A 15,354-nucleotide genomic window follows, 5' to 3' on the forward strand; every position below is an offset into this window, starting at 1 on the left:
TTTGGAAAGCTCTGAATGTCACCAACAATGGCGGTCGCTTTCTGCAGTCGAAATTCACTTAACTGTCGATCAATCTAGAAACGGGCCAAAAGGTAGAGCAGGGAACATAATGCAGCAGGTTCATTAGAGCAGGGGTTCCCAAACTTTTCAGCTTGCGACCCCCATTATGACGGTGATAGATACTTGGGACCCCACATTTGACGCACAAGGTCAAAACACTGGCATTAAAACAGCAAACAATAGCCATCATATTATTTTTTGTAATTTATTGTAAGAAACTACTTTTTTTACTTACTGTATTTTCAAATTAATGGGTGAAATATCCAATTTTAAACCATTTTTATATGTTTTTGAAAGGAATCTTGCGACCCCCCAGTGGGCCACGACCCCCACTTTGGGAACCACTGCATTAGAGCATGGAGATCGTAACGGTAGTGGGCAGACAGTCAATGCACCATGCAGCAGTCACAGTATATAAACGTCACTACCCCCTCCTGTTGGCTTGAGGTGAATTCACCGGAGAATATCCTGCTGCATTCTCACATCAGCTCACTCGGACTTTCAGCGGAAAAATTACTAAGAGGCTGAAAAATATGGCTCTTTGCGTTCACACATGCAGCTCCTCCTGGAAATATCTGTTCAGGAGTTTTCTGCAAGTGTGAAAGTTTTACAGACACAACATATGCAACATATTTGTAAAGAGTCTCTTTATTGAGTATTTCTTTAACCATATCAGAAGCTTTGACAATCTTCAAGGAGGAACACAAACAAACATCCAAGCTCTTCAAACACAGCTTCACCAAACATTTAAACCAAGTCCTTAAAAGCAGCTCAACCACGAGTGTTTTTACAGTCGAAACCTTACATAGCAGATACATGGATATAATAAAATAAAATTCTTCACATACTTTCGGTTGTGTTGGAAATGCTGTTTTAACTTCTATCACAGATTCACTACTTCCTGGAGACAAACGACTAGTTTCCTAAAAGCCATAGAAGTGGAATTTGGTGAAGTCATAAAGTCTTTGAAGCTGATGCACAAAACTCCTGAAAAGGTCCTGAAGGTTTTTGCAAGTCGACGACTTTTCGCCCCGACTTTTTCCTGCCAACTCCCTGGTTACATTTTGCAGTCGAAGTGAAGTTGTGGTGCACACGCAGAATTTAAATATTCAAATTCACAGCGAGCTAGCAGGCGGAGGGGATGGCGTTTAGATCACTTCACACTCTTCTCTGCGTGCTGTATTTATTTCCCACTCAGTTGTTGATCCTGTGAATACATCCAACTTTTCACAGCATTAACGGAGATGTCACTATAGGGTCGGACTCTGACATCTTCAGCGTCTTGCCTCCTGAGACGCTGCAACCCGTTCGTCCGACAGGGAAAATTTCACATGGCGAGGGACGTGTGTGAACAAGAAACTCCGGGAAGATTTCAGTGGCAGGTTGTCCTGAAATTCTCAAAACTAGGAGTGCATGTGTGCAAACAGCTCGAGTCGCTTTTCTTTCAGTAAAGCTTTAAAAACATGATCTCGATCTGGGGCGAGTTTGCACAAATATTTGAACACAATCACTTTACTGCAAACTGCAACACCAAAAAGAACTGTTAATATGTTTAATAAAAAAAAACACACAAGTCCCAACAAGTTTCATTTTATTCTATCACTCACTCAAGACAGCCTGTACGATACTTTGATATATAACATCTCAAATATTAAACATTATCGACAATAAATCCCAGGTTGCATCTGTAAATAAGTCTCCGTGTTTTATTAGAATATTCTGTACAATCTTAGTCTAGGCACTTTTTGACCCTTCTGGGCTTCCATGCGGTTATTTGACCTTTTTAAATTCTGCTGAGCCTCGTCCAGACTGCGACCAGAGCTCCGTTTACATCTCTCTTTCTTTGTGAGCCGTCAGACATTTTTTGCACACAACCGCCATTTACAGCATCGTAGAGCCCGACCGATTTATCTGCCAGCCGATAACGTCGGCCGATATTAGCATATCAAGTGACTATCTGTGATATCGACTTATTTTTATCTCTGATACGCGCTGATTTATTCACCAGTCAAAAAGCATCTTATTTGATTTTCATTGTATTACAGTAGCAGCTCATTCACCAGCAGAGGGCGCTATACGGATTACAACAAGTATTATCACCCTTACTTTCCAGTTGAGCGGCCATCTTGTCTTCATTATAAATCTTTTCCACAAGTGTTTGATAACTGCATTTGAGGGAACAACGCAATAAATGTGTATACTTCAATCTACCTCTACAGGGCGACGATAGATCTGGGAAATCGCCCCGTAAAAATTTGATATCGGTCGGGCTGTATTAAAATCATTTTGAAATTGATTCTGAACCGAGCTGGAAGGAAGATAAGAATCAGAGCGATGTGGGTATTATGACGGAGCCTAGCAACAACCTAGCTGCTGCATTTAGTACCGACTGTAGACGTGATGTCGAGGGCGGGGTTATGCCTGAGAGGGAGTTGCATTAGTCCAACCAGGAGAGGATGAAAGTAAAGTTTGTATAGAAGAAAGATATCGGTCGATTTATCAGTACCTGACATTTTTTATAAATGCCTAATATCGGTATCTGTCCGTCAAAGTCCCATATCGGTCGGGCCCTGCAGTTCAGGCCTGCATTGTTTCATAACACAGTTAATATATATATTTTATCTCACAGCATTACGACAAAAAACATGAAGGAAAAACATGATGCTCTTAAATGTCAAGTAAATGTACAACCTCAACACACACAAAAAAAAACAGGAAGTAAAACCAGGTTCAAGCGTCGACCACACGCGAGATGTGTCTTCTCTAAAAATGTTTTAGCAACAGGTTCAGAAAAACAAAACAGTAGAACAAGATTCTGCAGTCTCTTAATTACAGCACAAGAAGTCATGACATGAAGAGCGCTCCAGCTTCCACTCGACTTCAGGAACAATGGCACAAAAGAAAAAAGGTCACTTCACTGACCGGGTAAATCATCCTCTACTCCCACAGAAAGGTCATGTGAGCATTTTGGCATCAGCAGATAACATGTGTGTTTTAAAACTGATGGGGGGGGGGGGCAGCAGAATATGGGAAGTAGCTGCAGCAACACCAATGCATCAGCAGCAGAATAAAAAGGAAAGGCGGTTCTTTACACCTTACGAGAGGCATGTTTATCTTTATCTTATAAGGAGTTGAGAATAAAACGATCTTCTTCACTGATTGGAGGGGATGAGCAGGAGATGCTTAAAGGAAGAACGTGCGACATAAATGAATCATAAAGTCTGTCCTGTGTAAATGTGTCTCTGAGTCATGACTGTCTACAATGAGGGAGAAGCTCGAGTCCCGCTGGCTGTGTTGTTGTCAGAGCCGTGTTTACATGGACGGGACGGCCGGCTCCTCCCCTTGTGTATAAAAGCTGTTTTAGTCAAGAACTAGAGAGAAGAAGAAGAACATACTCACTGATTATTTGGATGTTAGTAAGAGTTTTTAGATCATTAGCTACGAGCTAACTAAAGAGCGCTAATATTAGCATGCTAACACAACAAAGCAGACCACTTGGAGCTGCAGCTCAAGCCAATTGTATCGCCACTTGCGCTAAACTCCTTTGTGTGAGCGTGAGTGGAGGAGGGGTTGGAGGTGTGTCTCTGGAGGAGAGCGGAGGCTTCAGTATGGAGGAGGCGTGGCCTAACAGCAGTTTGTTTTGGTTTAATTCTGGAGCTCAAGGGCGACACCTACTGGATCAAAAAGTCACACATTCTTCCTTTAATACAAAATCATGAGAATGGCCTGATTACGCTTCAATCGTTACTTTTCAAGAAGTATCTGTTGAATGCAACTCAGGAACGACAGCTCAAGATGAGAAAATGTTTTATACTGCGTTACTTTTTGTGTTGTGACGTTTTAAAATGTCTTACTTTAATAGATTAGACAGACATTGTGTAAAGATTCCACGTTTAATAACATAAATATTGTTATTAGCGATATATAGACTAACTTTTAATTTGTGCAAGTGTCGGAAATATTGAAGTACAACTTGAAAACTTTAAATCATTGCATGAGAAAAAACTGGATTGTTAGACTTGGAGTGTTTTCCCGGCTTCCTCTGGAGGGATTTGGAATAAATAAATGCGCTCACACACAAAGCTAAACTGAAATCTTGTTTCAAACTGCTGCAGAGCGAGGTCACTCTGATGTGTTCTGGAGTGTTTTGAGTAAAGCGTTTGTATCTAAAGAGAGAGAATAGATACTAAAAGGAGGACACAATATCAGCTTTTTAAAAATGAGGTTATCCAATACGACGGTGTTGAAAGGAAATCTGTGTTTTTGTTGTAAAGTAACCGTGATCGAGTCGTGTTTTCTGCTTCTTTCTGAGCTCGCTGTTTCACATGTTAACTCAGAAATCTTCAGCTGAACTGGAGGCGGAGTTTATCTGTGCTGTACCGAGTGCTCACCGGGCCTTTAGGTGGGGTATCAAAAATGAGTGTTGCTCGTGTTGCTGTAAAAAAATCAGGACGCACAACTGGAGCCGAAGAAGATGACGATGACGATGACGCTGGGAAAACTCCCCGTGTTCATGTGTTCATCCACCTGACGGAGCGGGTCGTGATCGTCTTGATTGGATCAGTTTCCACGGGGTTCTGCTAAGTAAAAGTCACTCGCCTGTCTACGCGTGCTCCTCGTGGCGAGTCTTGTAGCTGCCGTTGTGCTTGTGGCAAGGTGACGACGTCGTGTCCTCGCCGAGGCCGACCGAGTCCTCTCTGTCGCTGTCAAAGTCGTCTTTCTCCTCTCGGTCGTAGTCTCTGTCCAGCTGGAGAGCGAGAGCAACATTAAACATCATGAAGAGGTGGACAATCTTTAACGACTTCCTGTGGCGCTCCCTGCTCCGCTGACAGACAGTAAATATCTTACAGCTCACCTGAGCGGGCTGGAAGTGCGACTCAGCTCGGCTCATTAAATCATGAAAATGAATCAAGCTTCAGTACCTTCGCTGCTCGGGTTTTGCTCTTCATCTTGTCCTCGTCTTTGCGGCTCCTCTTCCTGGACGTGGAGCGTTCCTTCCTGTCCCTGCTGCGCTCCCTCCTCTTCTCTTTCTTCCCTCTGAGAGACGACAACGCAAAACAAACAAATTAATAAACAGCAACAAGACTGATGCACAAAAGACCACATGGTTATAAATCGATGAAGGAGACAAAGAAGGAAGTAAGACGTAGGAGTCTCTAGAGCTACCTGGGGTTTGGCCCCCCCCCCCAATGAATCAATAAAAACTAATAGATAGATAGGAACTTTATTAATCCCTTGGGAAGGTTCCCTCAGGAAATTCAGATTCCAGCAGCAGGTATAGAACACCAAAGGATAGAACAGCACACAGATACAAAAAATAAAATAAAAACACAAGTTATATACAAATAATATAATGGGGGGGGGGGGGGCCTCAGCTTTTCTAAGATACAAGTGGGGGGGGGGGGGGCGGCTCCAAGGGAAAGAGGTTGGGAACGCCTGAAGACCTGGAGCATCACAAACCCGTCCATAACGTCTCCCTACTGTTTTTATATCTTTGACTTAGATTCTCTGGTTTTTACTTTCTGTAATAAAAAAAAGAAAAATTGTCTTTTTTTTTTGCGTTTAAAACGTAGGAGAGAGGGGGCCTGATGGCCTAGCGGATATGTCGAGGACCCCTTGTACAGAGGCTATTGTTCTAGCCCAGGATTGAGTCCGACCTGCGGCTCCTTTCCTCACTCTGATCCCTCTATTCTCCTTCCGATCAATAAAGAAATAAAAATAAAGTTATGTAAACATGTGAATGTAAGCAGGAGCTGTAGGAGCAAGACGCAGTAGCACTGACATCGCCATGACAACCAAAAGCAACGCAGAGTGTCGCAACGAGTGAATCTTTGTATGCAAATTCACAAACAGTGTGAGAAGTCTCGCAGGTGAAGGAGAAATAAATCTTAAATCAAAGAAAGACGATATTTGATCGTCTCGGGGGCGATGCCAAGGCGAGCGTGGATTCATAAATAAAGCTGGTCTCTATGTCGCTTTAACTTCAGGCTCAGCAGCTGTTTAAATAAAGTTTTAGTGGAGGGTGGCGATGAAGGGATGGATTTACCTTTTCGGTGAGGGGGATCTGACTTTCCTCCGGGGGCTCCTGGAGCGATCTTTGCTCCTCCTCTTGTGGCCCCTGATGAAAACAAATAAAGACATTTTAGAGGCGATTAGATCAAAGACACAAAAACATTAAAGATCCAAAAAGTGTCAAAAATGCTCCCTTTATATTTCTGTAAATGTCGACATATGAACGTATAAGGAGGCGACCCACTAAACATCTCTCACACGTCTGTACCCACATTTGGTGTGAACATAAACATCATGAATCTTGTATCCTTGTTTTAAATATTTATCCTTTATTTTAGCAGGGAGGACCCACCGAGACCGAGGTCTCTGTTCCAGGGGGGCCCTGCAGCGGTACAATAAAAAACATAGAAGAAGAAGAAGAGAACACAGTTTAAAATAATTACTAACACATTCACAAACACACACTGACTCTAGCAAACCCATTCTCTGGTTAAAAAGTCAAATTTTTAAAGGTCACATATTCTGTTAAATCCTCTTCTCCATGTTCCTCTAATATGTGTCTCTAGTCTGTCTACAAACCCCCCAATGATGAGAAAAGTCCATCCTCTCCGTCTTCTGCCTGCTCCACTTTTCAGAAAATGTGTGCTCTAACAGGCCGTTTGGAGATTTTCCCTTCATGACATCACAAAGGGCAGTAGCCCCTCCCCCAGGTGGGTGACACTCCCACAGCTAGGTGTTTGTTCTGCCCTCTGAGTCTGCCTTCTCACCGTAAACAATAGGACATGGAGAGAGAAAGCCCGAGCCCTTCCAGAGAGGGGGCGTGGTCAGACACAGCTCATTTACATATTTAAAGGTACAGACACAGAAACAGCCTGTTCTGAGCAGGGCTGAAATAGAGGGGTTTATAGACATGATCAAATACAGGATCAGAGTGGATTTAGAACAAGAAACTTCACACACGTTTTGAGGAGCTCTGTTGAAGAGGAGGAGGATATGTCACCTTTAAAACGTTGATGAGATGACTTTAGGGCGGTGAGCGTGTGTGTGAAGGTTTTTAATTTAATGCATCTTCTTTGTTTTTTTTTTACCTCGAGCGACTGCGACTGTGTCTCCTGTCTTTGGACCGCGAGCGCCTCTTGTGGCCGCCTCTGGAACTGTGGGAGTCGTTCCTCGGCCACGCCTTCTGCGGCGGTCTGCTCAAACGGAAATAAGAAGGGGGGGGAAATTCACTGATCAGAATACAAAGGAAACAAAAGCACATGGTTACACCGTCAACAAAAGTGAATCATGAGAGACTTAAAAAACGTTTTACATTTCCGGTACCTGTGTTTCGATCGGGATCTTTTCCTGTGCGTTCTGGAGTGTGAACGGGAGCGCGAGCGGGAGCGGCGTGGACGTTTGGATCGACTGGATGAGCGCTTCTCTAAATCGGCTGGAGTGAAAGCAGCAGTGACATCATCAGAACCAGACATGACTTCATTTTAACATTACTTGAAATAAACGTTTGAATGGTCGTACCCGGATCGATGGCAGCAGCGATGGTGGACTGGGCTTCCCTCACCCGCTTCATCACACTCTCCAGCTCCTTGGCGGCGGCCTGCGGCGTCAGCTCAGGAGGTTTCACGATGGCGTTGTTGGAATGATTCACCCTGAAAAAAACAACAACAACACATTCAACATTTTTAACGCTCCTCGCTCTTTGAGAGGATTTTTATAAACGGAGACGCATACTTCAGGGGCCGGTCTCCGAACATGACCCCGTTGAAGGTCAGCGCCCGGGTCACAGACTCCTGATCCACAAACTCCACGAAGGCGAAGCGCGTCGGCTGAGTCTCGTCTCCGGCCATGCGCACAAACTTAACGTCTCCCACTTGCTTGAAGAACTCCAACAGCTGCTCCGCCGTGGTCGTCTGAGAAGAGAAAAACGATCTTTAGTTTTAAAATCCAGACTCTTTTTCTGTCGTTCCTCTTTTTCTGTCGTGTGAAGTCAGCGGACAGTCTTTGGATAATCGACCTCACCATGTAATTCTCCGTTACCTGCGAGTTCAAGTTGCCGACATACACCGTCCTCCTGATCTCGTCGACCTTCGAGGGGTCCACGTTCCCCATGAGCGGGGGCTGGGCGAGGGATGACGCTGCGGGTTCCAGGACAGCCGAGAGCCGATTCACTACAGGAAGGTTCAGCTGCAGGAACAGAACACACACACACACACACAGACGTTTACCTTTAATGAGATCACATGACGGGTACAAAGAGTCGGGCTGTACCTTGTGATTTAGCCTCCGCAGGTCACTCGTTACATTTAACATAGAGATTTTTTAACATATGAACGCCTGAAAATATCTAGATAATTTTGTCTCATCCCATTGGCTCGAGGTGAATTTTCCTGCGTTCTCACATCAGCTCACTCTGACTTTCTGCGGCAAAATTGGCTCTGTGTCTCTGAGTCTCTGTGTCTCTGAGTCTCTGTGTGTCTGTGTCTCTGTGTGTCTCTGTGTCTGTGTGTCTGTGTCTCTGTGTCTCTGTGTGTCTCTGTGTCTGTGTCTCTGAGTCTCTGTGTGTCTGTGTTTCTGTGTGTCTCTGTGTTTCTGTGTCTCTGTGTTTCTGTGTCTCTGTGTCTTTGTGTCCCTGTGTTTCTGTCTCTGTGTTTCTGTGTCTCTGTGTGTCTGTGTCTCTGTGTTTCTGTCTCTGTGTTTCTGTGTCTCTGTGTTTCTGTCTCTGTGTTTCTGTCTCTGTGTTTCTGTGTCTCTGTGTTTCTGTCTCTGTGTTTCTGTCTCTGTGTTTCTGTGTCTCTGTGTTTCTGTCTCTGTGTTTCTGTGTTTCTGTCTCTGTCTCTGTGTCTCTGTGTTTCTGTGTTTCTGTCTCTGTGTCCCTGTGTTTCTGTGTCTCTGTGTTTCTGTGTTTCTGTCTCTGTGTCCCTGTGTTTCTGTGTTTCTGTCTCTGTGTCTCTGTGTCTCTGTGTCCCTGTGTCTCTGTGTTTCTGTCTCTGTGTCTCTGTGTGTCTCTGTCTCTGTGTTTCTGTGTTTCTGTCTCTGTGTCTCTGTGTCCCTGTGTCTCTGTGTTTCTGTCTCTGTGTCTCTGTGTGTCTCTGTTTCTGTGTCCCTGTGTCTCTGTGTCTCCCAGCTCAGCGTACAATCAGCTTGTGATACACAATGAATGAGGATTCATTTTTTAACCGTGTCATGCCGCATGCAGTGTGTGTGAGGGTTGTGTGATGCACTTGCGGTGATGACGGCACGTTTGTCTGGTATATTGGTCGCACCGGTGTAAAAGATCTGGTGCACTTTTTCAATGAAAAAAATAGGTATGAAAAACTGCGTCTTCTACAACGGATTTTATAGGGATATTTTCAGCCATTGCTCGTTTTTCAAAGTGCTCAGAGTGTTAAAGTTTGATAAATGCATGTGATCCAGATGTTGTAAAATCATTGAGTAAATGTGTTTAATAATCGGGATCTGAGGAAAACTTGATTCCCCGCCTCACAGTGAAGAAGACAGGTTCATCCATTAAACTCTGCCATCTTATTGGGACTCAAGAAAACCATGAAGGCGGCGTGTTTCTGACTCACATTCTGCAGCGGGGCGGGGGTAGGAATCGGAAGCAGGCCCCCACCAGGAATCAGACTGGGCACCGGGGCGACGGGCGCCAAAAGAGACAAGGCCTTGGCCTCCTCCGGTATCTTCCCTGCGGGACAAGAGGCGGATATTAGCGGAGGCGATAGAAGCCGTCGTCTCTCTGTCTCTTCTATGTCTGCACAATAAGCCCACAGTATTCTAGAGAGAAAGAGAGCATACACTTCCCCAAAAACAACCTACAAGACTTCTACCGTCTACTCACCGAGACCGAGCATCCTAACTCTGACTTAACTCAAATTATTTAATGTTAACTTTTTAGATATGTTGTTTTGTTCCTTGGTCTCTTTTCATAGATCAAGAAAAGAAAGAGAGAGAGAGAGAAAAAAAACACAATGCAGAGAATGAGTCAACACTTTGATGCATGGGTCACCTGTACTGGGAACATATTGGTCATGAACCATACGATATCAAGCATGGGCGCTTTTCGGTTGGGGATGGAGGGGGGAGGAGGGCGCGATCGTTTTCGCAGTGTTGGAAAGGTGTGCAACACAAGACAACCCCATTGGCTGCGTCACTAATAGCACACAGGACATCAGATACAGAGAAGAAGAACAATTTTAAAGAACTGTAGGAAATGTTAGCCAACACTTAGCTACAAAAAAAACCAATAAGGACGATTTTTCTCATTTTGACTTGTTTCGATCATCTCAAGAAGAGACGGCTACGTTTACAACATTACTACATGAGAATGAATCTAACAGTTCTGCTGCTTTAAAGGTGACATATCCTCCTCCTCTTCTTCAGTGTAAATAAGTGTCAGAGCTCCTCAAAACATGTGTGTGAAGTTTCTTGTTCTAAATCCACTCTGATCCTGTATTTGATCATGTCTATAAACCCCTCTATTTCAGCCCTGCTCAGAACAGACTGTTTCTGTGTCTGTACCTTTAAATATGTAAATGAGCCGTGTCTGACCACGCCCCCTCTCTGGAAGGGCTTTGGGTGTACTCGGTGCTTTCTCACTCCATGTCCTATTGTTTACGGTGAGAAGGCAGACTCAGAGGGCAGAACAAACACCTAGCTGTGGGAGTGTCACCCACCTGGGGGAGGGGCTACTGCCCTTTGTGATGTCACGAAGGGAAAATCTCCAAACGGCCTGTTAGAGCACACATTTTCTGAAAATTGGAGCAGGTAAGAGACAGAGAGGATGGACTTTTCTCATCATTGGGGGGTTTGTAGACGGACTAGAGACACATGGTGAAGAGGATTTTAAATATGTGACCTTTAAAGAAGAAACGACGACGCAGAGCATTCATTCATGTGTAACGAAGTTTTTTTAAAAAACAATAAATGTTGAAAAGAAGAATGTCTGTGACAGTTTTAAACATCCACATCAGAGCTGACATGTGAGGGAACATCCATCATCTTTTTTCTTTTTTTTTTTAGCAAGTAGAATTTGACAGGTGTAACGTTTTTTGAAGAGGTAAAGTTTGCATTACTGGGTCTCACTTTCAGAGCGTCTAGCCCCCCTCACTATGTCAACCGGAGAGTAGGTGACAAGAGAGTAAAGTGTTAGTGATCCTCCTAGAATTCCCATGTGTGATACACATCCCACCAGCGGTATGCCTGTAGCAACCTGGACAGAATTCAATCACACACAAGCTGCAGCTGTAGCGGAAAGAGAGAGAGGGGGGTGGGGGGTTGGACAATAATCAAAAACAACAAACCAAAATAACAAATATAAACACAACGCTATAAGAGATAAGCAATACTGTAAGTTTTCTGGGTAGAGACAAGGAGAGAAGTGGACAACATGGGAGAGTATGAAAGGAAACAAACCAAAAAGAAAAAGAAATAAAAAAAAGAGACAAGGTGTCCATCTTGGAAGGTTCAGCGGGCTATTCTCCTGGTCACATTCCCCCCGTGAAGGCTGCGTTGGCCCGATCGGGGATAGTGGCTTGGAAAACAATGCCTGACTCAGGCTAGTGTAGTGTAACAGCCGGGGCCAGTCTAGTCATCTGATATGCACACATAATCACACAGAAAAAACATACAGAACCAAATTAATAAACTCAGTAGCCATCCAGCAACCAAGTCACGAGGACAAAAAGCATCAGGTTAGAGGTGATAGCATTTCTGTTTTTCTTTGACTGTACACATGGAAACAACAGTGGCACCAAAAAAAGGGGTGGGTGGTGTCGGGGAGGGTTTAAAGGAAATGAGCACCAAAAATGAAAAAGAGAAGAAAAATGGTTTTGAGTTAGCTGTGCTGCCATCATCGACTTATTTTGTGATTTTCCAGGAAACATGAGGCAGTAATGAAAACTGATTTATGGAAATTACAAAACCTACATCGTCGTCCAGAGACGCCGGTGCTCACGAGGGGAGATTAGCCCTCCAGACCCCCACGACTTTTAAATATCCGCGATTTATAGAAACCCGTCAAATTAAGGTTTTGTACAGGAGATACTTCATGTCGTCATCAACAACCAGAACCATGAAAAAAAACTCCCCCTTGTGGAAAACTGAGGATTTCAGCGCTGGTTTTTAAGTGACTTTAACTTTAAATCTAGCACCAGGTATCCCCCCCCCCCACACACACACACATTCCCCCGCTGGCCTGCGCTCACACTGCTCCAGGACTAACCGGGCCTGAACATGGTTACATCTTGGAGCTGGACACACCGCAAAAAAATAGGGCAACGACCGCTCACTGTCGGTCCAACTAGGAACGACGGCCGACGATCTCCTTGGTGTGTCAGGGCCTTAAGAACAATCATCCCCCCCCATTCCCCCGCTGACCTGCTCTCGCACCGCTCCAGGACTAACCGGGCCTGAGCACGGTTACCTCTTGTGCATAACGTCTTAATACAACACATGCATGGCTTTATGTGATCATGAAGCGCGCTTAGTCTACAAGTCAGGCGGACTCCTGACAGCTACTTTACAGACTTCAACTCTTTTCACACAGACGGAAATCTCCTGAAAAACTCCACGAGGAGCTGTATGTGTGAACGCAACAGCCACATTTTTTACTCCGATATTACCTGGAGTTTATCCGGCCAGACCTCTAGTATTTTTTCCGCAGATAATCCGGAGGAGCTGATGTCTGAACGCGGCCGAATATACTCCGTTGACTTTCAATTTGAGCCAATAGGAAGACACTGATGTTTATACAGTGACTGTAAAGTGTCTGCATGTGACTACTACGATCTCCGTGCTCTAATCAAACGTCTGCATTCTGTTTTCTGTTCGTCAGTATGTTGTTCTCCTCTCTTTTGTGGATGTTGTCATTCCATTGGATTACACATAGCATTGATATAAATGCAAATATTCTCATTATAACGTCGTGTAGCGGACTCTGTTGCTTCGGCTGCTACTTCCACGTTGTTTATTTACGTCGCGTCTTACCTCAGGAAATCCCCCGCCCCCTCTGACAGATAAACTCCCCCGCTGTGAGGAGCATATGTGAACGACTAGGTCGGGAGAATCTCCGGAGAAGTCCTCCTGTAAATATCTAGATATTATCCAGAGTGCAGATGTGAAAACGGATATTGTGTCTTATTTTGAGTCGTGTTAGTCAGATACAGACAGAACACTCCGGGGTTTCTCGATAATGGACGGCTGTCCACGTTGCGTTCTAGGACTCGTGCATGACCTGTACCGTGCCGGAGCACACCTCTTCCAAACGTGCCGGGGCAGAAGTGGAGCACTCTCATAAGTTGAACAAACTGGACTTTGGGGCAACGGTACAGCTTGCTCAGTGTGAGTGCGCACTAAAATGAAAATGTAGCTTCTAAATCTGATGTTTTTTTTAATCTCTTCTTTTGGTGTAAAACTTCCACAAAGCCAACTTTTTTTTTCACTGACGCTTGACCATGAAGTTTGTCCAACAGGAGACTTCATCGACCCAATAAAAAACTTCTTCTCTGAATCAGCAGATATTGATACGACACAACAGATAAACATCGGCTGCTGACGTCGCTTCACGTCACATTATTTACAGATGTACCGATGTCTGTCAGCAGGTCCAACGATACCAACGTTAAGCTGACGCATCGTGCATCCCTCATTGTTGTTTATCATGTTCTTATTTTTACCTTTCTTCTAAATCCTGACTTCCTGCCCTCCTCCAAAAAGCACCTTCTTTCTTGTATTAGAATCAGAATTGGAGTATTTCTGGTTCTTAGAAGCTCTCCTGTTCAAAGCATTTTCACCAAATATCGAGTATCAAATTTAACATGAATTGATGCTTCTTTTTATTTTAAATGAGGACGTATATTCCAGGGTCTTCAGTGAATGAATGCAGCATCATTATTGTTAAATTCAGCGGGGGGGGGGGGGGGGGGGGTCTAGAGGGTTAACCTTGAATGAAATGGTCTAAACATGCACTCTTTTGTTTTGTTTACTTGCAGAAACCACCTTGTGACAACAAAAAAACAAACCTTGGCTGGGTGCTGTATGCAAAAACAATACCCAGGGTTCAAAGGTCAACCACAACACCAAACAGGTTTCAAAAAGGGGAGGGGGGGGGAGGCCATTGCATGTCCACTGAGACAACTCACGCATTGCATTTTAATAATAAGAGACATGTTGCACTCACCTTCTGCACATGGCACCACTATCAGAGCTCTGTCAACAAACACAGTGTTGGTGAGGTGTTGGGCCACTCCAACACTGGAGGGGTCTCGATACTTTATATAACACACTTTGGAGGAGAAAGACAGAGGGCCATTGCTGTAAGGAAACATTTAAGAACACAAACAGGCTGGTTAGTTTTCTAATTCGCTCGTTTTGCGGCTTACAAGTAAGAGTTTTTGGTTTGGTTGGACCGCATAGGCCGCACGCATCCTCGGGTTTTCCTAAGCTAGCCATGCCGGCGGAGGTCGCTCTTACTCGGGCGGGTAGAGCCGCAGCTCCTCGATGTCTCCCAGGAAACCGAACAGAGTGCGCATCTGCTCGCTGCTCACGGCCGAGGAGAGGTTGGTGACCTGGACGACTGCGGTGCCTGGTATCCCGCTCATTGGTGCAAAAAAACTGATAAATCTGGTTATAATCTTTAAGTGTGGTATATTATTATATTATTATTTAAATTATAACGCCAGAATATCCGAGCTAGCGGAGCTCCGGAGGTTTCACCGGCTTCCTCTCTGTGTTGGAGAGAAGCTGTTACAATGACGGATGAAGCGCTCTACCGCCCCCTGCTGGATTCAAGATCTGTATTTGTCACATGCTCATACAGATGTGCAGTGAAATGTAAAGACTGTTCCACAAGGCCATGCAATAAACACTCAAATTACTAATACACATAAATACAGTCAAATAGAATATAATGTAAAATTTTAAAAAGAACTATTTGAAAATATAAAATATAGAATAATGTAAACAGTGTAAAGCAGGGACGGGCAACTTTGGTCACAGCAAGGGGCCACATTCATTTAATTCTCACTGCCAGGGGGCCAAATTGTAGAATACAAAAAACGATTACAGTCAATTATGTCTCAGATTTAACTCAACATATACCAGTGATCAAATATTATTATGGACATATTTCTGGTTTTCATGAATTCATGGCAGATTTTGTCATGTTTTCTTCATCTTTACAATTAATTGATATGTCAAAATTGACCTGAGGGCCACATTGAGGGTTGATGGGGGCCGCATGTGGCCCCCGGGCCTCCAGTCCCAACCCTGGTGTAAAGTGTCAGT

General features: G+C 44.3%; 1 protein-coding gene across 5 annotated transcripts; it reads right to left on the minus strand.

Annotated features, from left to right (window-relative positions):
• Window positions 1-1,634: 1,634 nt before the first annotated feature.
• On the minus strand, window positions 1,635-14,808 carry srek1 (splicing regulatory glutamine/lysine-rich protein 1). Of its 5 annotated transcripts, none has more exons than XM_061060973.1 (12): window positions 14,249-14,382; window positions 11,155-11,663; window positions 10,079-10,222; window positions 9,642-9,757; window positions 8,110-8,256; window positions 7,804-7,982; window positions 7,591-7,721; window positions 7,396-7,504; window positions 7,161-7,265; window positions 6,107-6,178; window positions 4,983-5,097; window positions 1,635-4,807 (listed from the first exon to the last, which is right to left on the minus strand). In XM_061060973.1, the coding sequence occupies exons 3-12, from the start codon at window positions 10,107-10,109 to the stop codon at window positions 4,664-4,666; spliced, it is 1,149 nt and encodes a 382-aa protein (XP_060916956.1). In that variant the 5' UTR covers window positions 10,110-10,222; window positions 11,155-11,663; window positions 14,249-14,382; the 3' UTR covers window positions 1,635-4,663. The 5 variants fall into 5 exon arrangements, with proteins under 5 accessions (XP_060916956.1, XP_060916958.1, XP_060916953.1 ...); XM_061060975.1 differs by having other exon boundaries at window positions 11,145-11,663; XM_061060970.1 differs by lacking the exons at window positions 10,079-10,222; window positions 11,155-11,663 and adding an exon at window positions 14,542-14,808.
• Window positions 14,809-15,354: the final 546 nt, after the last annotated feature.

Source organism: Labrus mixtus, chromosome 17 (genome assembly GCF_963584025.1).
Source record: "Labrus mixtus chromosome 17, fLabMix1.1, whole genome shotgun sequence".
Taxonomy (NCBI): domain Eukaryota; kingdom Metazoa; phylum Chordata; class Actinopteri; order Labriformes; family Labridae; genus Labrus; species Labrus mixtus.